Source organism: Mustelus asterias, chromosome 26, assembly GCF_964213995.1.
Source record: "Mustelus asterias chromosome 26, sMusAst1.hap1.1, whole genome shotgun sequence".
Lineage (NCBI taxonomy): Eukaryota > Metazoa > Chordata > Chondrichthyes > Carcharhiniformes > Triakidae > Mustelus > Mustelus asterias.
The window spans coordinates 3,922,379-3,946,091 of NC_135826.1; the positions used below are offsets into that span (position 1 = coordinate 3,922,379).

The 23,713-nt window shown below is 49.4% G+C and overlaps 1 protein-coding gene across 1 annotated transcript; it reads right to left on the minus strand.

Annotated features, from left to right (window-relative positions):
- Positions 1-804: 804 nt before the first annotated feature.
- On the minus strand, positions 805-18,657 carry fam32a (family with sequence similarity 32 member A). Its single transcript, XM_078198071.1, has 4 exons — positions 18,550-18,657; positions 7,100-7,259; positions 5,623-5,676; positions 805-2,043 (listed from the first exon to the last, which is right to left on the minus strand). The coding sequence occupies exons 1-4, from the start codon at positions 18,618-18,620 to the stop codon at positions 1,975-1,977; spliced, it is 354 nt and encodes a 117-aa protein (XP_078054197.1). The 5' UTR covers positions 18,621-18,657; the 3' UTR covers positions 805-1,974.
- Positions 18,658-23,713: the final 5,056 nt, after the last annotated feature.

A 23,713-nucleotide genomic window follows, 5' to 3' on the forward strand; every position in this document is an offset into this window, starting at 1 on the left:
GTTCCAGACACTCACCACCCTCTGTGAAAAAATTGCCCCTCTGGACCCTTTTGTATCTCTCCCCTCTCACCTTAAACCTATGTCCCCGAGTTTTAGACTCCCCTACCTTTGGGAAAAGATATTGACTATCTACCTTGTCTATGCCCCTCGTTATTTTATAGACCTCTATAAGATCACCCCTCAGCCTCCTACGCTTCAGAGAAAAAGTCCCAATCTATTCAGCCTCACCTTATAACTCAATCCATCAAGTCCCAGTAGCATCCTAGTAAATCTTTTCTGCAGTCTTTCTAGTTTAATAATATCCTTTCTATAATAGGGTGACCAGAATTGCACACAGTATTCCAAGTGTGGCCTTACCAATGTCTTGTACAACTTCAACAAGACGTCCCAACTCCTGTATTCAATGTTCTGACTGATGAAACCAAGCATGCCGAATGCCTTCTTCACCACTCTGTCCACCTGTGACTCCAGTTTCAAGGAGCTATGAACATGTACCCCCTCCAGTTAATGTAGGGCTGCCAGCGGGAAGGATTTACTGCTTGAAGAGCTTTGAGAAACACACACCTCACACCAGGATTCTGGATTTTCAGAGCATCAGTCACAGATATTTGCAATTTCCCTCCCGTTCCATTCTAACATTTGCATTCCTATTTTGATCGTGACGAACCAATCCTCACCCAACCTCAACAATGAGTTATAAAGAGCGAGATACCAGAGATTGTCAAGTGATGGCTGTGTGTGCAAAATTTAGTCCTAGGTTGCATTCAGTGTTTTGAATAAAGCACAAATATTTCTGCAGTGGGGTGTATTCAAAGATTTTATTTTGCCTTATGCAAGTCTCAACCAACAGAAGGAAGGTGGCAATGAAGAAGTCACAGCCAGCAGGGTATGACGGCTAACCTGGCTCAGACACAGGACAAGAGCTCAACTCAACTGGCTGTACGTATCAATATTGTGGCTTGAAGTTTCCACTCCCGAGTACAGAAAGATCAAATCTGCATTTGACTAATATACAAAGAGGCTTTTAGATTCCTCCACGTTCTGGTTGGTATAACTTACATGCTTGTGATGGTACTCCGAAACTCATTTGGTCAGACTCCACTCCCAATAATAGAAAGTACATCAAGCATGCTCCTTTGCAAAACCTCATGTGGAATCACAAATAAATTCAGCTGTTGGCTATGCACAGATGGATATCATAGAATCCCTACAGTGCAGAAGGTGGCCATTTGGCCCATCAAGTCTGCACCAATCACAATCACACCCTGGCCCTATTCCCGTAACCCCACATATTTACCCTGCTAATCCCCTGACACTAGGGTCAATTTAGCATGGCCAATCAACCTAACCCCGCACATCTTTGCACTGTGGGAGGAAACCAGAGCACCCGGAGGAAACCCACGCAGACACGGGGAGAACGTGCAAATTCCACACAGACAGCGACCCGAGGCCAGAATTGAACCTCGGCCCCTGGCTCTGTGAGGCAGTAGCACGAACCACTGTGTCACCGTGCCACCCCACAAGAGGGTCTCTTGGATGTTGTGTTAAATATTGTGCCTGACACTTCTGCAAGGACCAGCAGGCTGGCTAGCCTCATGTCTCAATGTTGTGATACATGTCTGGAAAAAGATCTACAATTATGCACATGTTAGAGATAAACAAAGTAACTCTGCCTATTCCACTCATCATTCCCAGGCAAATATCTCACTCGCGTGAAGAGAGATGATCAGCGATTGGTTTTGCATAGCTGACATCACTAAACTTTTCTAGTTCAGGGAACAGGCAAGAACCAGTTAACCAGAGAAAAGATAGTCATTAACTGGTACAAAATGTCGACAGATTCAGCAGCAGCCCTCAGGCATTTTCCTCACAGAGAGAGATCAAGTCTATCTTAATTTACTGCAGGCGCAAAGAATACAGAAAATAAAAGTAAAATTCCCAACAAAACGATGTACAAAAGCTTCCTCCATCTCCTCATTTAGTCCAGCTGACTTTGGGAATGTCGTAATGTTCTGTCAGCGTATCCAGGTGTCGGTTAAACTCCTGCAGGGAAAGCAAAGAAAAGTTGCACGTCAGCGTTCTGGGTAACAAACTATCCAGTGTCCAAAGGGACCAACCTCAAAGTCTGGCTGTGCTTGTGTGGAGACTCAGGTACAGTGAGAAAAGCGATGTCAGTACTGATGGAACACTGCTGGCACTACATACAGAATGCCTAGCCTTCTTCAGAAAGATGCCTCTGAAATTGCCACGTGCCAAACCTTTGTCCAAGGTCACATTGTTCATGACAGAGCTGCACTCACAATTTAGTACCTTGTGCACCAGCCCGTGACTGGGAATGGAGTAAAGTTTGGGCGTACTTGGAGCACGAGGGTCTCTTGGAGCAGCAGACAGTGCAAACTCTCATCTGGACTGGTTCACCCAGACCCAGAGCTCTTATCTGGACTGGTTCATCTAGACCCAAAGCTCTTGAAGGTCACTTTATTAATCTACAACAGCACACACTCCTCTTCATTCAAAACAACACATTCTCTCCTCATCTTTATTAGATACTTGGGACACAGATTTCTCCAGGTCCCCCTGGGCTGGGTGACACCACTGCAGCTCATTTTCATTCACAGTAGCAGCTTAACACAAACTACAGTGTAGACACGGTGCTAAATATGCACACTGCATAGATGTCATGAAGTGGAGATGCTGGCGTTGGACTGGGGTGAACACAGTAAGAGTTTTAACAACACCAGGTTAAAGTCCAACAGGTTTATTTGGTAGCAAATACCATTAGCTTTCGGAGCGCTGCTCCTTTGTCAGATGAAGTGGAAATGTGCCTGTTTGAGAGTCCAAAGATGTGCGGGTTAGGTTGATTGGCCATGCTAAAATTGCCCCTTAGTGTCCGGAGATGCGTAGATTAGAGGGATTAGCGGGTAAAATATGTAGGGATATGGGAGTAGGGCCTGGGTGGGATTGTGGTCGGTGCAGACTGGATGGGCCAAATGGCCTCTCTCTGCACTGTAGGGTTTCTATGATTCTATATAAACTCTCCAAAAGTACATGTTACTCAGGCCCAGTCCCCTGCCCTATCCCTGTAACCCTGCTCATTTACACTGCCTATCCCTGTAACCCTGCTCATTTACTATGGCTAATCCACCCAACCTACACAGTTTTGGACACTAAGGGACAATTTAGCACCTAACCCGCACATCTTTGGACTGTAGGAGGAAACCGGAGCACCCAGAGGAAACCCACGCAGACACGGGGAGAAAGTGCAAACTCCACACAGTCAAGGCCGGAATCAAACCCGGGTCCCTGACGCTGTGGGCAGCAGTGCTAACCACTGTGCCACCGAGCTTCAGTTCCATAAAATGGCCAATCAGCACCTTAACTAGGGCAATTAGGAATGGGCAATAGATTAGGGCCTTGTCAGCGACTGCCATATTTCAAGATTTTTTTTAAAAACTAGCCAATTCAAAAATGCTCCATGTGCCATTTAGTTCTCAAACTAGTTTCTCAGAAATATGAATCAGAGACTGAAAGGCTGAAGTTCAGTCACCTCACAATATCATCCTGACACTGGGAGGCATTGTGTATAAACCAGCCCCTTACACAGGCAACTTCCCAAAGTCACAGGTGTTGTGGGTGAATGTTTTGATGAAAAATACACCCAAAATGTTCAATTCTCTGACAGACTCTGTATTTCCCACGGGTTTAACAGACAGCGGCTGTTTCTCTCTCTTTGGAAAACTGCGTGGGGGAGGGGTAGGTCGATGGTCACATCCCTGAAAGATCATTTCCTGTCTGTCTTTATGTTCATTGTTTAGTTCCTTGTGGCTGACGGGAGAATGCAGCCGGGTGTTTGATTTAGCTCCATGTGCCAGTCACTGTACTGGATAATGTGGGAGAGTTCTGAGGTGTACTATCGCAACCACAACACAGTGTGGGGCTGTAACCACCCAGTGATCAAGGTTTGGCTGTAGCTATTTGCAGACAGTGGGATGCACAGTGCCACCCAAGGGTAGAAATCAGACACTGCAACAAACTGCACAGAGATCCAGCAGCAACACTGAGTAAGAACACAAACGGTATACAGCACAGAAACAGGCCATTCGGCCCAACTACATTATGATCTCCACAGGCCTCCTCTTAAATCTGATCAATTTATCATCCATCTCCCTCCTTTCTATCTTAAATATCTTTGTCTTCTGTAATCTCTTCTTCTAATGCCAGGTCCACTGGTAAACACCAAAGCAATTACTCAAATTTTCTGCCGTTTTAATGTCTTCTCTCATGGATTGTGACACATCTAATCCTGATGTTTCATTAACTAATATGTCTGTGGAATATTTTTCTATTTCCTTTTTGTATAGCTTCATTTAATTTTATAGTTCCTCCTTACTTTTCTCATTTTTATTTCTAGTCTAGCCTCTTCATTGTTTGTCATCCTTTTCTTTATCGTCTATAGAATTAGTGTCGTTCTCTTCATCAGAACTAGGAGCAGGAGTGGGTAATTCAGCCCCTCAAGCCTGCTCCTCTCTGCAATACGATCATGGCTGATCTCATCTCAGCCCCAACTTCACTTTCCTGCCCATTCCCCACAGCCCTTCAAACCCTTACTAATTAAAAATCTGTCCGCCTCTTCCTTAAATTTACTCAATGTCCCGGTATCCACCATGTTCTGGGGTAGCAAATTCCACAGACCCTTTGAGAGAGTTAAGTTCTCCTCATCTCTGTTTTAAATCTGCTCCCCCTTATCCTAAAACTATGACCACTTGTTACGGATTGCTCTATAAGAGGAAATACCCTCTCCACGTCTACTTTGTCAATCCCCCTCATCATCTTGTACACCTCTATTAGATCCCCTCTCATTCTTCTGAACTCCAGGGAGTATTGGCCTAAACTGTCCAATCTCTCTTCATAAGACAAACCCCTCATCTCTGGAATCAATTTAGTGAACCTCCTCTGAACCACCTCCAATGCCACTACATCCCTCCTCAAATAAGGGGACCAAAACTGTGCACAACGTTCTAAGTCCGGTCTCACAAATGCTTTGTACAGTAGCAGCAACACTTCCCTACTTTTATATTCCATTCCTTTAGCAATAAATGCCAAAATTTGCCTTCCTGATTATTTGCCGTACCTACATGCCAGTTTTCTGCAATTCATGCTTTCTTCCTTTAATTTCAGCTCTGAACGTCTCTTGATTCATTCTTGGTGTGTATTTTTTAGTGGAATTATTTCCCCCCGAGCACCATTATCTTTCTAATATCTCCGACTGCGGTTCTCTCTGTTGATTTATTTTCTAGTTTATTCTTCCCTCAAAGTTAGCTTTTTTCGATGTATTATTTAGGTCTTTTCCCTCCCTAGAACTGTTACAGCACAGGGATAGGCTACTTAGCCCGTTATTAGTATTTTAACCCTTTTACCGCTGTGATTATTATTATCTAGATGCTCCTCCATCCTTACTTCTTTTATTTGCTCTGCTTAATTTCCCATTCCTAAATTCAGAAAGGATTCTCCTCTTGTTGGAGATTGTTAGTCAGAATTAGTTTTGTCTCTTTATAAGGTTTCTGACAAATTTTAAATATCAATAAGATATTACATTTAAGCCAAAGAAGATTAACACCTTACCTCCACACTCTGCTTGTGAGTTTTTGATGCCTTCTTCAGAATTCTTTCAATTTGCTGCAAGAAATTAAAAAGCAGGAAGAAAGTGAGGAGGACTGGACTGTGTTCTCTCCAAAGGTAAGTGAAGCTGCAGCTGTGAATTACGAGCAGCATTGAAAAAAAAACTAAAATAAAGCACAGGGGAGGCAGGCGAGACATATAGAGGACCTGGAAAGTACTTTAGTAGAGAACAGCAAACAATGAAATGGCAGCATGGTATCAGCATTTCTCACATCATCATCCTAACCGTTCCTTGGTCTCCATTTTATGAGTGAGCATGTGCGCAAGACAGAGGGAGAGAATGACGTCTCCCCTTTCCCTGGTTCTGTTCCTTTTTAAGTGTAATTCTTCCACAATTTCTTCCCATTCTAACTGAGGGTGCATAGCTAACACACGAATGAATCTGTCCTCTCCACAGATGCAGGCTGGTTAACTGAGTATTTCCGGCATTTTCTGGTTTTGTTTCACATTTCCAGGACCTGCAGAATTTTGCTAATCTTTTGGAGCCCCCAAGCTGCTCAGGCCTTGGCGATCTGACTGTGGTTAGCTCAAAGACCTCAGGTAAAAGTTGTGCTTAGTTCAAAAGTAGTACACTAATGTGTTCCTTTAGTAGAGACTAGTCATCCATCACGCAAACCAGCCTCCCATCCACTGACTCTGTCTACACTTCCCGCTGCCTCGGCAAAGGAGTCAGCATAATTAAGGACCCCATGCACCCCAGACATTCTTGCTTCCACCTTCTTCCGTCGGGGAAAAGAGATACAAAAGTCTGAGGTTACATACCAACCTCAAGACTCAAGAACAGCTTCTTCCCTGCTGCCATCAGATATTTGAATGGACCTACCTTGCATTAAGTTGATCTTTTTCTACATACACCCTAGCTATGACTGTAACACTACATTCTGCACTCTCTCGTTTCCTTCTCTATGAACGGTATGCTTTGTCTGTATAGCGCGCAAGAAACAATACTTTTCACTGTATGCTAATACATGTGACAATAATAAATCAAATCAAATCTTATCTAACGGACTGTTTACCTCAGGGATCAGAAACATGCCCTATACAAGGTTGGTTAAAAGCTCAGGAATTATATTCCCTTTCACATTATACCTGTTAGACCCAGTTTAAAACAGGATCCTGGGTCCCTCACCCACTGCTCCAAATACTCGATACAGCATTACTACCAGCAGATCACCAACTTGGTCAACATGAGGAACAGAGTGGCACTGGAGGAAGGGGATGGGGCAGCCATGGGGTAGGTTCCATGGACACATTTGAGAGAATTCTACCCAATGTCTTCCCTTCACCATTATGCTGCATTTTTAGATTTCCAGCTGGAACCCAAAACATTAACTCTTAACAAACACAGACTGACCAGCTTTACATTTACAGAGATCTCTGGCGAGGGGTTTAATGATGCTCGCAGCATGTAGCAGCTCACCCGCTTCTCCTGCATCTTATCAAATGCCTTCTGTGCTTGAGTTCTTTTGTCCACAGGCACTCTCTTATGCTCGCCAGCCTCCTCGCTCGCTGTATGCTGCTTCTGATTTGAGGTGATCTGCTCCAGCATTTTCTTACTTTCCTTATTCTTCTTTTTCTTCCTTTTTCAGAAAAATACAAAGGATCCCAGTTTTAGCACTCGTCTTGGAGAGCTGAGACTGAAGGGGGAGGGGAGCTGAGACTGGGGGCGGGGGGGGGGGGGGGGAGAGAGGGGAGCTGAGACTGGGGGGGGAGGCGAGCTGAGACTGGGGGAGGAGGCGAGCTGAGACTGGGGGGGGCGGGGAGCTGAACTGGGGGGGGCGGGGAGCTGAACTGGGGGGGGAGGGAACTGAACTGGGGGGGGGGGAGCTGAGACTGGGGGGGGAAGGGGAGCTGAGACTGGGGGGGGAAGGGGAGCTGAGACTGGGGGGGGAAGGGGAGCTGAGACTGGGGGGGGAAGGGGAGCTGAGACTGGAGGGGGGGAAGGGGAGCTGAGGCTGTGTGTGGGGGGGGGAGCTGAGACTGAGGGGGGGGAGCTGAGACTGGGGGGGGGGGGAGCTAAGACTGGGTGGGGGGGGGAGCTGAGACTGGGGTGGGGAAGGGGAGCTGAGACTGGGGGGGGGAAGGGGAGCTGAGACTGGGGGGGGAAGGGGAGCTGAGACTGGGGGGGGAAGGGGAGCTGAGACTGGGGGGGGGGAAGGGGAGCTGAGACTGGGGGGGGAAGGGGAGCTGAGACTGGGGGGGGGGAAGGGGAGCTGAGGCTGTGTGTGGGGGGGGGAGCTGAGACTGAGGGGGGGGAAGCTGAGACTGGGGGGGGAGGGGAGCTGAGACTGGGGGGGCAGGGGAGCTGAGACTGGGTGGGGGGAGGGGGAGCTGAGACTGGGGGGGGGAAGGGGAGCTGAGGCTGTGTGTGGGGGGGGGAGCTGAGACTGAGGGGGGGGAGCTGAGACTGGGGGGGGGGGAGGGGAGCTGAGACTGGGGGGGAGGGGAGCTGAAACTGGGGGGGCAGGCGAGCTGAGACTGGGGGGGGAGGCGAGCTGCGATTGGGGGGGGGGGAGCTGAGCAGAGACTGGGGGGGAAACAATGTGAACACATCAGTGGAGAACTGGGATAATAATCTTAGAATAGAATCATAGAGCCATCGAGTCTGCACCGAGCACAATCCCACCCAGGCCCCATGCCCATAACACCCTGCTAATCCCCCTGACCCTCAGGGGCAATTTAACATGGCCAATCCACCTAACCCGCACATCTTTGGAGGAGAGGTGGGCAGGGAGGAAGACAGGGAGGAAAGGTGCTTCACCCTCCACACTAAGCTGCAGAGACAGATACAAACATTACAGAAAGGTCGAGGGTAAAAACCTAATTTAGAGCTGAGAGCAGGAGAATATAGCTTCAGCTCCTGAACACACACCCATGGTCCTCTCACTACCCCAGCAGTTCTCCTATAGACACAGTAATCCAGGTGGTGTATTTTGGGAATAGTGTAAACAATTTCGGGATAATTGGAACTCTGAATTTGTCAGTCTCACAACCAGCAATTCAATATTTAGACAAACAGACAGAATCCCAAATCTGTCTTTATAAAATCTCAATAATAACTTACACAATTCAGAGAAATGAGAAGGCAACACATAATGGGGCAGATTTTGGTCAGTGAGCAGTAGTAATAGGGGACTCACACGTGAGGCACAGACAGGTGTTTCTGTAGCTGCGATTTGAGACTCCAGGATGGTGTGTTGCCTCCCTGGTGCCAGGATCAAGGACGTCTCTTAGTGGTTGCAGGATATTCTTAAGGTGGAGGGTGAGCACCAGAGGTCGTTGTACACATTGGTACCAACGACATAGATAGGAAAAGGGACGAGGTCCTGAAGTATGAATATAGAGAGTTAGGCAGAGGGCTGAAGTGCAGGACCTCAAAAGGTAGTAATTTTGGGACTACTGCTGGTGCCACGTGCTAGTGAGAGCAGGAATAGGAAGATTAGGCAGATGAATGCGTGGCTTGACAGCTGGCGCACGGGGCAAGGATTCAGATTTGTGGATCATTGGGATCTCTTCTGTTCAAGAGAGACGGGTTACACCTGAACTGCAGAGGGATGAATATCCTGGCGGGGAGATTTGCTGGAGCCACTTGGGAGGGTTTAAACTAGTTTGGCCGGGGGATGGGAACCAAAGCAGTAGGGAGACAGAAGAGAAGTTAAAGAGAGCACATTAAACAGTAAAGGCAGTGTCAGTAATCCTAGTACCAGACAAATCAGGCAAAAGCAGAACAGAGAGCAAGGGAGGTCCAGATTAAACTGCATTTATTTCAATGCAAGAGGCCTGACGGGCAAGGCAGATGAACTCAGGAATGGATGGGTACATGGAACTGGGATATTATAGCTATTACTGAAACATGGCTAAGGGAGGGGCAGCTCAATGTTCCAGGGTACAGACGCTATAGGAAAGGAGGTAAGAGAGGAGGGGCAGTTGCACTCTTGATTAGGGAAAATATCACGGCAGTACAGAGAAGGGATATTTCTGAGAGTTCGCCCACTGAGTCTATATGGGTTCAACTGAGAAATAAGGGGGAAATCACTTTGATAGGATTATACTATAGGCCCCCAAATAGCCAGTGGTAAATAGCCAGTGGTAAATTGAGGAGCAAATATGTAAGGAGATTACAGATAGCGCCTAGATAGAAAACTAGGGTGGTAATAGTAGGGGACTTTAACTTTCCCAACATTGACTGGGACAGCGATAGTATTTGTGGCTTGGATGGAGAGAAATTTGTTGAGTGTATTCAGGAGGAATTTCTCATTCAGTATGTGGATGGCCCGACTAGAGAGGGGGCAAAACTTGACCTCCTCTTGGGAATTAAGGTAGGGCAGGTGACAGAAGTGTTAGTGAGGGATCACTTTGGGACCAGTGACCATAATTCCATTAGTTTTAAGATAGCTATGAAGAATGATAGGTCTGGCCCAAAAGTTAAAATTCTAAATTGGGGCAAGACCAATTTTGATGGTATTAAACAGGAACTTTCAAAAGCTGGAATCAAGTGAATCCTTTGAAGAGTATAGGGGGTGTAGGAGTAGAGTTAAGAGAGAAATCAGGAGAGCAAAAAAGGGACACAAGATTGTTTTGGCAGATAAGGCAAAGGAGAATCCAAAGAGCTTCTACAAATACATAAAGGGCAAAAGAGTAACTAGGGAGAGAATAGGGCCATTTAAGGGTCAACAAGGTCATCTATATGCGGATCCACAAGAAATGGGTGAGATCCTAAATGAATATTTCTCATCAGTATTTACTGTTGAGAAAGGCATGGATGTTAGGGAACTTGAGGAAATAAATAGTGATGTCTTGAGGACTGTACATATTACAGAGGAGGTGCTGGAAGTCTTAAAGTGCATCAAGGTAGATAAATCCCTGGGACCTAATGAAGTGCATCCCAGGACGTTGTGGGAGGTTAGGGACGAAATTGCAGGTCCCCTAGCAGAGATATTAGAATCATCGACAGCCACAGGTGAGGTGAGATTGGAGGGTGACAAATGTTGTGCCTTTGTTTAAGAAGGGCTACAGAAAAAAGCCTGGGAACTACAGGCCACTGAGCCTAAAATCTGTAGTGGGTAAGTTGGAAGGGATTCAGAGACAGGATCTATAGGCATTTAGAGACTCAAGGACTGATTAGGGACAGTCAGCATGGCCTTGAGTGGAAAATCATGTCTCACAAATTTGATTGAGTTTTTTGAAGGGGTAACCAAGAAGGTAGATGAGGGCAGTGCAGTTGATGTTGTCTACATGGACTTTAGCAAGGCCTTTGACAAGGTACCATATGGAAGGTTACTGCATAAGGCTAAATCTCACAGGATCCAGAGTGAGGTAGCAAATGGATACAAAATTGGCTGACAGAAGACAGGGTGGTTGTAGAGGGTTGTTTTTCAAACTGGAGGCCTGTGACAAGCGGTGTGCCTCAGGGATCAGTGCTGGGTCCACTGTTATTTATCGTTTATATTAATGATTTGGATGAGAATATAGGAGGCATGGTTAGAAAGTTTGCAGATGACACCAAGATTGCTGGCATAGTGGACAGTGAAGGTTATCTCGGATTGCAGCAGGATCTTGATTAATTGGGCCAATGGGCTGATGAATGGCAGATTAATTTAGATAAATGCGAGGCGATGTATTTTGGTAGGTTGAAGTAGGGCAGGACTTACAATCAGTTAATGATAGGGCGTTGGGGAGAGTATAGAACAAAGAGATCTGGAGATGCAGGCTCATAACTCCTTGAAAGTGGAGTCACAGGTGGACAGGATGGTGAAGAAGGCATTCGGCATGCTTGGTTTCATTAGTCAGAACATTGAATACAGGAGTTGGGACATCTTGTTGAAGTTGTACAAGACATTGGTAAGGCCACACTTGGAATACTGTGTACAGTTCTGCTCACCCTATTATAGAAAGGATATTATTAAACTAGAAAGAGTGGAGAAAAGATTTACTCGGATACTACTGGGACTTGATGGTTTGAGTTATAAGGAGAGGCTGGATAAACTAGGACTTTTTTCTCTGGAGCGTAGGAGGCTTAGGGGTGATCTTATAGAGTTCTATAAAATAATGAGGAGCATAGATAAGGTAGATCTTTTCCCAAAGGTAGGGGAGTCTAAAACTCGGGGACATAGGTTTAAGGTGAGAGGGGAGAGATACAAAAGGGTCCAGAGGGGAAATATTTTCACATAGAGAGTGGTGAGTGTCTGGAACAAGTTGCCAGAGGTAGTAGAGGCAATTTTGTCTTTTAAAAAGCATTTAGGCAGTTACATGGGTAAGATGGGTATAGAGGGATGTGGGCAACTGGGAATAGCTTAGTGGTAAAAACTGGGCGGCATGGACAAGTTGGGCCGAAGGGCCTGTTTCGATGCTGTAAACCTCAATGACTCAGTGCTGGGATCAGTGCCTTTTCTGAAATATATAAAACTTGGATCTTGGAACATTGAGTAGAATTTCAAAAATGCTGATGAGACCAAAATTGGAGGTGAGGTAAACACGAGGATGAAATGAATCAACTACATCAGGAGGTGGAAATGGCAGAATGGGCAGGCAAGCAACAGATGGAGAAGTGTGACGTGATGCATTTTGACTGAAGGGATAGGAAGAGGCAACATAGACTAAATGGCACAATTCTAAAGAGTGTGCAGGAACAGAGGAACCTGGGAGTATGTGTGTATAGATCTCTGTAGGCAGTGGAACATATTGAGAACATCGTTAATAAAGCATCTGGAATCTTGGACTCGATAAACAAAGGCACCGAGTACAAAAACAGGTCAGTTATGGTGAACCTGTATAAAGTTCTGGTTAGGCCCTAACCAGAGTGTTGTGTTTAGTTCTGGAAACCACATTTTAGCAAAGATGTGAGGGTCCTTAAGAGGAGATATTTCAGAAAGATTCTTGGAAAGGGGAATTTTTAGCTCCAATGATGAGTTGGGGAAGCTGGGATTGTTCTCCTTGGAGCAAAGGCTGTTGAACTAAGAAAGGTACAGCACAGGAACAGGCCCTTCAGCCCTCCAAGCCTGCGCCGATCATGATGCCTGCCTAAACTAAAACCGTACGCACTTAGAGTCCGTATCCTTCCATTCCCATCCTATTCATGTATTTGTCTAGTTGCCCCTTAAATGCCGCTATCGTACCTGCCTTCACCACCTCCCCAGGCAGCGCGTTCCAGACGTTCACCACCCTCTGTGTAAAAAAACTTGCCTCGCACATCTCCTCTAAACTTTTCCCCACGCACCTTAAACTATGTCCCCTAGATCAAGTTAGTGAGGCACGACTTCCCATTCACAAACCCATGTTGTCTATCACTAATAAGTTCATTTGATTCCAAATGTGAGTAAATTCTGTACTTAAGAATCTTTTCCAATAATTTCCCTACCACTGACGTAAGGCTCACCGGCCTGTAATTTCCTGGATTACCCCTGTTGCCCTTCTTAAACAATGGAATGAAGGGAGAATTGATAGGGGTGTCCAAAATTAAGATAGGTTTGAGTGAGGTAGACAAGGGTAAACTGTTCCTTTTAGCTGATGGTACAAGGACAAGGGAACACAGATTTAAGGTTTGGGCAAGGGATGCAAGACAGATGTGAGGAAGAACTAGTCTTCTGCCATGAGCGGCACTGACCGGGTGCACGCTCCGTGGGAGGGCGGGAAAAGCGGGAACAATCAACAGCAAAGAGAAATGAGATGGGCACTTGATAAAAACCGATTTGAAGAGTCAGCGGGGAAATGGGAATGACAGAATTTCTCTGCAGAAAGTCAGCATGCAGTCAATGGACCAAAAGGCCACCTGCTGTGCCATAATGACTCAATCACCCTCACTCTCAGCCCCCAGCTCAAAATTCAAGCTGACACTCTGACTGCAGCATTGAGGGAGCACAGCAGTGTTCGAGATGTGTGGGTTAGGTGGATTGGCCATGCTAGATTGCGCCTTCGTGTCCCAAGACGTGTAGGTTAGGAGGATTAGCCGTGTAAATATGTGGGGTTAAAGGAATGGGGCAGAGGATGAGCCGGGGTAAGATACTGTCAGAGAGTCGGTGCTGAGTCAGTGGGTTGAGTGGTCTCTTCTGTACAGTAGGGAATGTGATGTTCTAATTTGAAAGAGACAATAACCCGATTTACCATCTGATCAAAAAGACACAAAGACATGCAGCACTCCCTCAGTACTGACCCTCTGACAGTGCGGCACTCCCTCAGTACTGACCCTCTGACAGTGCGGCAATCCCTCAGTACTGACACCCTGACAGTGCGGCACTCCCTCAGTACTGACCCTCTGACAGTGCGGCACTCCCTCAGTACTGACCCCCTGACAGTGCAGCACTCCCTCAGCACTGACCCTCTGACAGTGCAGCACTCCCTCAGCACTGACCCTCTGACAGTGCAGCACTCCCTCAGTACTGACCCTCTGACAGTGCAGCACTCCCTCAGCACTGACCCCGACAGTACGGCACTTCCTCAGCACTGACCCTCTGACAGTGCGGCACCCCCTCAGTACTGACCCACTGACAGTGCGACACTCCCACAGCACTGACCCTCTGACAGTGCGGCACTCCCTCAGTACTGACCCACTGACAGTGCAGCACTCCCTCAGCACTGACCCCGACAGTACGGCACTTCCTCAGCACTGACCCTCTGACAGTGCAGCAGTCCCTCAGTACTGACCCCCTGACAGTGCAGCACTCCCTCAGTACTGACACCCTGACAGTGCAGCACCCCCTCAGTACTAACCCTCTGACAGTGCAGCACTCCCTCAGTACTGACGCTGTGACAGTGCGACACCCCCTCAGGACACACGCTCTGACAGTGCCGCACTCCCTCAGTACTGACCCTCTGACAGTGCAGCACCCCCTCAGTACTGACCCTCTGACAGTGCAGCACTCCCTCAGTACTGACACTGTGACAGCGCGGCACTCCCTCAGCACTGACCCTCTGACAGTGCAGCACTCCCTCAGTACTGACCGTCTGACAGTGCAGCACTCACTTAGTACTGACGCTGTAACAGTGCAGCACTCCCTCAGTACTGGCCCTCTGACAGTGCGGCACTCCCTCAGTACTGACCCTCTGACAGTGCGGCACTCCCTCAGCACTGACCCTCTGACAATGCGGCACTCCCTCAGCACTGACCCTCTGACAATGCGGCACTCCCTCAGCACTGACACCCTGATAGTGCGGCACTCCCTCAGTGCTGACACCCTGACAGTGCGGCACTCCCTCAGTGCTGACCCCCTGACAGTGCGGCACTCCCTCAGTACTGACCCTCTGACAGTGCAGCACTCCCTCAGCACTGACCCTCTGACAATGCGGCACTCCCTCAGCACTGACCCTCTGACAATGCGGCACTCCCTCAGCACTGACACCCTGACAGTGCGGCACTCCCTCAGTGCTGACCCTCTGACAGTGCAGCAGTCCCTCATTCCTGGCCCTCTGACAGTGCAGCACTCCCTCAGGACTCACCCTCTCACAGTGCAGCACTCCCTCAGCACTGACCCTCTAAAAGGAGGGCACTCCCTCAGTACTGATCCTCTGACAATGCAGCATTCCCTCAGTACTGACGCTGTGACAGTGCGACACTCCCTCAGTACTGACCCGCTGACAGGGCAGCACTCCCTCAGGACTCACGCTCTGGCAGTGCGGCACTCCCTCAACACTGACCCTCTGACAGTGCGGCACATCCTCAGCACTGACCCTCTGACAGCGCGGCACTCCCTCAGCACTGACCCACTGACAGCGCCGCACTCCCTCAGCACTGACCCTCTGACAGTGCGGCTCTCCCTCAGCACTGACCCTCTGACAGTGCGGCACTCCCTCAGCACTGACCCTCTGACAATGCGGCACTCCCTCAGCACTGACCCACTGACAATGCGGCACTCCCTCAGCACTGACATCCTGATAGTGCGGCACTCCCTCAGTGCTGACACCCTGACAGTGCGGCACTCCCTCAGTCCTGACCCTCTGACAGTGCGGCATTCCCTCAGCACTGACCCTCTGACAATGCGGCACTCCCTCAGCACTGACCCTCTGACAATGCGGCACTCCCTCAGCACTGACACCCTGACAGTGCGGCACTCCCTCAGTGCTGACCCTCTGACAGTGCGGCACTCCCTCAGTACTAATCCTCTGACAATGCAGCACTCCCTCAGTACTGACCCTCTGACAGTGCAGCACTCCCTCAGTACTGACCCTCTGACAGTGCAGCACTCCCTCAGTACTGACTCTGTGACAGTGCGACACTCCCTCAGGACTCACCCTCTCACAGTGCAGCACTCCCTCAGCACTGACCCTCTAAAAGGAGGGCACTCCCTGAGCACTGACCCTCTGACAGTGCGGCACTCCCTCAGTACTGATCCTCTGACAATGCAGCACTCCCTCAGTACTGACGCTGTGACAGTGCGACACTCCCTCAGCACTGACCCTCTGACACTGTGGCACTCCCTCAGCACTGACCGTCTGACAGTGCGGCACTCCCTCAGGACTCACCCTCTGACAGTGCGGCACTCCCTCAACTGACCTCAGACAGCGCGGCACTCCCTCAGTACTGACCGTCTGACACTGTGGCACTCCCTCAGCACTGACCGTCTGACAGTGCAGCACTCCCTCAGTACTGACGCTGTAACAGTGCAGCACTCCCTCAGCACTGACCCTCTGACACTGTGGCACTCCCTCAGCACTGACCGTCTGACAGTGCGGCACTCCCTCAGCACTGACACTCTGACAGTGCACAACTCCCTCAGTACTGACCGTCTGACAGTGCGACACTCCCTCAGTACTGACCCTCTGACAGTGCGGCACTCCCTCAGTACTGACCCTCTGACAGTGCGGCACTCCCTCAGTACTGACCCCCTGACAGTGCGGCACTCCCTCAACTGACCTCAGACAGCGCGGCACTCCCTCAGTACTGACCGTCTGACAGTGCGACACTCCCTTAGTACTGACGCTGTAACAGTGCAGCACTCCCTCAGCACTGACCCTCTGACACTGTGGCACTCCCTCAGCACTGACCGTCTGACAGTGCGGCACTCCCTCAGCACTGACCCTCTGACAGTGCAGCACTCCCTCAGTACTGACCGTCTGACAGTGCGACACTCCCTCAGTACTGACCGTCTGACAGTGCGACACTCCCTCAGTACTGACCCTCTGACAGTGCGGCACTCCCTCAGTACTGACCCTCTGACAGTGCGGCACTCCCTCAGTACTGACCCCCTGACAGTGCGGCACTCCCTCAACTGACCTCAGACAGCGCGGCACTCCCTCAGTACTGACCGTCTGACAATGCGACACTCCCTTAGTACTGACGCTGTAACAGTGCAGCACTCCCTCAGCACTGACCCTCTGACACTGTGGCACTCCCTCAGCACTGACCGTCTGACAGTGCGGCACTCCCTCAGCACTGACCCTCTGACAGTGCAGCACTCCCTCAGTACTGACCGTCTGACAGTGCGACACTCCCTCAGTACTGACCCTCTGACAGTGCGGCACTCCCTCAATACTGACCCTCTGACAGTGCAGCACTCCCTCAGTACTGACCCCCTGACAGTGCGACACTCCCTCAGTACTGACCCTCTGACAGTGCGGCACTCCCTCAGCACTGACCCTCTGACAGTGCGGCACTCCCTCAGTACTGACCCCCTGACAGTGCGACACTCCCTCAGTACTGACCCTCTGACAGTGCGGCACTCCCTCAATACTGACCCTCTGACAGTGCAGCACTCCCTCAGTACTGACCCCCTGACAGTGCGACACTCCCTCAGTACTGACCCTCTGACAGTGCGGCACTCCCTCAGCACTGACCCTCTGACAGTGCGGCACTCCCTCAGTACTGACCCCCTGACAGTGCGACACTCCCTCAGTACTGACCCTCTGACAGTGCGGCACTCCCTCAGTACTGACCCTCTGACAGCACGGCACTCCCTCAGTACTGACCCTCTGACAGTGCAGCACTCCCTCAGTACTGACCGTCTGACAGTGCGACACTCCCTCAGTACTGACCCTCTGACAGTGCGGCACTCCCTCAGTACTGACCCTCTGACAGCACGGCACTCCCTCGGTACTGACCCTCTGACAGTGCAGCACTCCCTCAGTACTGACCGTCTGACAGTGCGACACTCCCTCAGTACTGACCCTCTGACAGTGCAGCGCTCCCTCAGTACTGACCCCCCGACAGTGCAGCACTCCCTCAGTGCTGACCCTCTGACAGTGCGGCACTCCCTCAGTACTGACCGTCTGACAGTGCGACACTCCCTCAGTACTGACCCTCTGACAGTGCAGCGCTCCCTCAGTACTGACCCCCCGACAGTGCAGCACTCCCTCAGTACTGACCCCCCGACAGTGCGGCACTCCCTCAGTACTGACCGTCTGACAGTGCGACACTCCCTCAGTACTGACCCCCCGACAGTGCAGCACTCCCTCAGTACTGACCCCCCGACAGTGCGGCACTCCCTCAGTACTGACCGTCTGACAGTGCGACACTCCCTCAGTACTGACCCCCCGACAGTGCAGCACTCCCTCAGTACTGACCCCCCGACAGTGCAGCACTCCCTCAGTACTGAGTGTCTGGTTCAGAAGCCCCGGTCTGGGCTTGACCGGGCCGGGGCTCGGATGCCGGGCCGGGGCTCCGATCTCGGGCTCCGATCCCGGGCCGGGGCTGGGATCCCGGGCCGGGGCTGGGATCCCGGGCCGGGGCTGGGATCCCGGGCCGGGGCTCGGATCCCGGGCCGGGGCTGGGATCCCGGGCCGGGGCTCGGATCCCGGGCCGGGGCTGGGATCCCGGGCCGGGGCTGGGATCCCGGGCCGGGGCTGGGATCCCGGGCCGGGGCTCGGATCCCGGGCCGGGGCTCGGATCCCGGGCCGGGGCTCAGATCCCGGGCCGCTCACTCTCCCACCCCCGGTTCTCACTTTTTTGCTCCGAGATCAGAAGCTCCTTTGAGCCGCAAAGCCCCGCGCGACACCGCTGCATACTCCGCCATCTTCCCGGAACCGGAAACCGCGCGGCAACAACAACTGCTTCCAGCCCCGCCCCCTACAACAACAACACCAACACCTGCCCCCAGCCCCGCCCCCTACAACAACAACACCAACACCTGCCCCCCAACCCCGCCCCCCTACAACAACAACACCAACACAACTTTAAAGCTCATTTATCCTCTTTACCTTCAGGTCTTGAAACCTGAAGCATTAATTGTGTTTCTTTCTTCACAGATGCTGCCAGACCTGCTGAGTTTCTCCAGAATATTCTACTTTTAACTTGCTGAGTATCTTTCCCTGGTGCAATTTCTGTCTTTATTCCACATTTTATTTTTATTTATTATTGTCACAAGTAGGCTTACATTAACACTGCAATGAAGTTACTGTGAAAATCCTCTGGTCACCACACCCTGGCACCTGCGCGGGTACAGAGGGAGAATTTAGCATGGACAACGCACCTAACCAGCGCGTCTTTCAGACTGTGGGAAGAAACCGGAGCACCCGGAGGAAACCCACGCAGACACGGGGAGAACATGCAAACTCTGCACAGACAGTGACTCGAGGCTGGAATTGAACCTGGGTTCCTGGCGCTGTGAGGCATCAGTGCTAACCACTGTGCCACTGTGCCGCCCCATCTGCAGTATTTTGCTTTTAGTTATGCCCCAAGCTTCTGCTTAAATTCAAACCAGGCAAATTGACTCTGATTGGTTTAGTTGGAAAAGATGCAAAGGACAGGGTCCTGTATTTGCATATAGCACACATAAATCAGCCACATTGTGAGGCTGACTGATAATCTTAACGAGTGGCACGGTAGCACAGTGGTTAGCACTGCTGCTTCACAGCTCCAGGGACCTGGGCTCGATTCCCGGCTCTGGTCACTGTCTGTGTGGAGTTTGCACATTCTCCTCGTCTCTGCGTGGGTTTCCTCCGGGTGCTCCGGTTTCCTCCCACAGTCCAAAGATGTGCGGGTTAGGTTGATTGGCCATGCTAAAATTTCCCCTTAGTGTCCTGAGATGCGTAGATTAGAGGGATTAGCGGGTAAATATGTAGGGATGTGGGGGTAGGGCCTGGGTGGGCGTGTGGTCTGTGCAGACTCGATGGGCCAAATGGCCTCTTTCTGCACTGTAGGGTTTCTATGATTCTGGTTGTTCATGTAATTCTGAGCACAATCAGGATTGTTTAGTAAGTATTGTCCACTCACGGAATCACATCTAACATTAGACATTATGCTCTGAGTTTTGCAAGCACGGGCTGATTGTGTATGGTCTGGACTATAGCCACAGCGACCTCTGTTTGTCACAGTTGTTGTTGATGTGATTCTCACATACCACAGCAGCACTTCTCCTTGACAGGCAGCGACCTGTTAGTGGAGAATAATTAGCTTCACCATAGCTCAGAGTTTTGGGGAAATGAATCGGAAGCTTGGCACTTCACGCTGCTACTGGGCAGGAGCAACGACAGGGCTGCTCTGTCCAATATTCAGCCACTTGGATGAGGCATGAAACAAAAGTCCCATCTTCCCTCTCAGATGAATGTCAATAGTCTCATGGCACTGTGTCAATGAAGAGTTGGGGAATTCTTGCTAGTTTCTTTGCCAATCTCTTCACCAACAACACTAAAGACAGATTAACTATTCAGTGATTTCTATTTCACTGACACTGGGGTGTTTTGGTCTGTCTGTGAAAGCTGTTTGTGTAATAGTGAAACCTTCCAAATCAAACATTTCATCATCAGAATTGAATCCAATTTTCATACAGTATTGCTTCCCATTTTTTTTCTCCTTTCCAATTTTCTCCACACTCCACCAAAGGTATGAGACCCTCTTACTGGGCACACTTACTCTGCCAACAGTCAACCTTGAGTTCCTGATCTCAATTCCTATTTCTGCGACAGGTGGGCACTGTAAGAAGTCTCACAACACTAGGTTAAAGTCCAACAGGTTTATTTGATAGCATGAGCTTTCAGGGCACTGCTCCTCCATCAGGTGAACCACTCACAATGAAAGCTCGTGCTACCAAATAAACCTCATCATAGAAATCATCATAGAAACCCTACAGTGCGGAAGGAGGCCATTCGGCCCATCGAGTCTGCACCGACCACAATCCCACCCAGGCCCTACCCCCATATCCCTACATATTTACCCGCTAATCCCTCTAACCTACACATCTCAGGGCACTAAGGGGAAATTTTTAGCATGGCCAATCAACCTAACCCGCATATCTTTGGACTGTGGGAGGAAACCGGAGCGCCCGGAGGAAACCCACGCAGACACGAGGAGAATGTGCAAACTCCACACAGACAGTGACCCAAGCCGGGAATCGAACCCAGGTCCCTGGAGCCGTGAAGCAGCAGTGCTAACCACTGTGCTACCGTGCTGCCCCAACCTGTTGTGGAATTGTATGAACTAAGCAGTAGCATGCTGGGAAAATTGGTCAACTATTTGTTACAATATAAAGAACAGCTGACCAAAGCTATTTCAGAATGCCAGACCCTTGTAAGAATTAAGAAGGCTGTATGAGTAAATAAAACAAGATAAGGTCAGGGAGGAAGGAGTCACCGACCTTCTTCTGTTCCATCAAAGGACAAGATAAGGGTATGAATAATGGGACAATGAGTTCTGGAAGGTCAGCAAGTTAAAACCTGATTATTGATATTGCTCACGATTCTATTACTAATCGAATTCCTGAATACGCTCTGGTCACGAAAACTGATAATGATTATGTATAAATACTGAACAGTTTCTCTGTGTAATTGTGGACTTGTGGAAGAATCAGCAGTTGAACCAACTGCTCTCTGACCCCACGTTTCAGCCATATACTGCATGCAGTTATTCGTAAATAAATGCTTGTTACTTTGTCGGAACGAACTTTGTTGAGTTTTTCTATCACAGTCAGGAAGCAGGAAAGTTTCCACTTCAACATTTGGCGCTGTGAGCAGAAACCAATACCCTGAGTGAATTCCGTGAGGGACTGAAGAAGTGATCGAGCCACGACCCAGAGGGAAGAGACGGACGCCGGCACAAGGTAAGATTCGCCTTGGTGTCTCTCTCTCTCTCTCGGATCGGTGCTACGACCCCTCGTCCCTGATGGAGGTCACTAACAGGTGACGGTATTCGAACCTAAATTGGACTGTGAGTAGAGTATTTAGGGTCAGAGACCCAATTGTGGCTAGCCTAAGGTCAGGGACCCCTTGATCTCATTTTACATCCGGATCAGGGTTACACAGGCTTAGTTTGGGTCAGGAACCCTCTGATTTGAATAGTTTGGGTCAGAGACTCTGTGATTTGACTTCGTACCAGGAATTCTTTTTATTAACGATTTTGCCAGGGGCACAGTATACTAATGTTATGGGGCAGAGTTTAGACAAAACGGGAAAATTCTCCTTTGCTTTTTATGTGTTCCGAGTCCCCCGCTCAAGAACGTAACTTATGTCGACAAAGTGCCGCATTAAACAGTAAATTGGGTAACGATATTTGGCCACTAGGCGGCACATGGAACTTGGAAAATTGCGCTGCAGCAGAAAAAGCTATTTGGGAAAAAATGCAGGTTCCAAGTGGAAAACTTTAATTTCAAAATGGAAAAAAGAGTCGACTAGGCGCCATGAACAATCGTTATTAATGAGTTGGAGGGATAACACCCGTAAAGAAGGGATTGATGAATGTGTGGACGGGAAATCAAAGGATTGGGAAACTTTAAAATTGGAATGTGAACTTAGGGATGAGAAATCATCGGGTGATAGACAGGCTGGGCTAGCCCATCAGATTAAACAACAGGAGGATCCTCCCAGTTGCTCTGGCATGCCGCTGTTTCCCTATTCAGGCGATACGGAGGAAGAGGAGGAGTTAAAAATCTCCTCGACGCCGTTCAGCTTCCTCGTCAATTGGCTGTTATTAAATGTGCTGCGCGCACGAAGGGGGGACACTCCTGTGCAATTAGGGAATGCCCGTGCTGATTCAGCTGCTAAGGAGGCAGCTGTATCGGCCTCTGTGATTGTTCCCACTGGGGGTAATCAGGCTCTAAATCGTGTACCTGCATTGGGGACGAAGGGCATGCCAGAGATAACTGAGGTTCAACAATTACAGAGGGACGCCTCTGATTCCGAGCACACACTATGGAAGTCAATGGGGTGTTCGCACTCCTTGACACGGGACCTCTGGCTCACTCCAGTTGGTCAAGTTTGTATCCCGGATTCTTTATTGCCGGTACTTATTGACTATTTGCATTCTTGTACCCATCTCGGCAAGGAGGGAATGGTACAGCTACTTCTAAAGACTTGGTGGCACCCAGATTTGAATACAGCAGCGCAAACGCGGCTGGATCGATGCCTCATTTGCATGAGAAATAATAAGGGTAAAGGCACTAAATGCCCTCCCGGAACCACTCCCTTGCCAGATGGTCCTTTTGCCTGTATACAGCTTGATTTTATTGAATTACCAAAAGTATGTTGCTATAAATATTGTTTCGTAATAATCGATGTGTTTAGTAAATGGATTGAAGGCTTTCCCACCACGAATTGTTACTGCACATACCATAAGACCATAAGACCATAAGACATAGGAGCGGAAGTAAGGCCATTCGGCCCATCGAGTCCACTCCACCATTCAATCATGGTTGATTTCAACTCCATTTACCCGCTCTCTCCCCATAGCCCTTAATTCCTCGAGAAATCAAGAATTTATCAATTTCTGTCTTGAAGACGCTCAACGTCTCGGCCTCCACAGCCCTCTGTGGCAATGAATTCCACAGACCCACCACTCTCTGGCTGAAGAAATTTCTCCTCATCTCTGTTCTAAAGTGACTCCCTTTTATTCTAAGGCTGTGCCCCCGCGTCCTAGTCTCCCCTGTTAATGGAAACAACTTCCCTACGTCCATCCTATCTAAGCCGTTCATTATCTTGTAAGTTTCTATCAGATCTCCCCTCAACCTCCTAAACTCCAATGAATATAATCCCACGATCCTCAGACGTTCATCGTATGTCAGGCCTACCATTCCTGGGATCATCCGTGTGAATCTCCGCTGGACCCGCTCCAGTGCCAGTATGTCCTTCCTGAGGTGTGGGGCCTCAGGAAGGACATACGGTGGTGAAGTTATTGTTG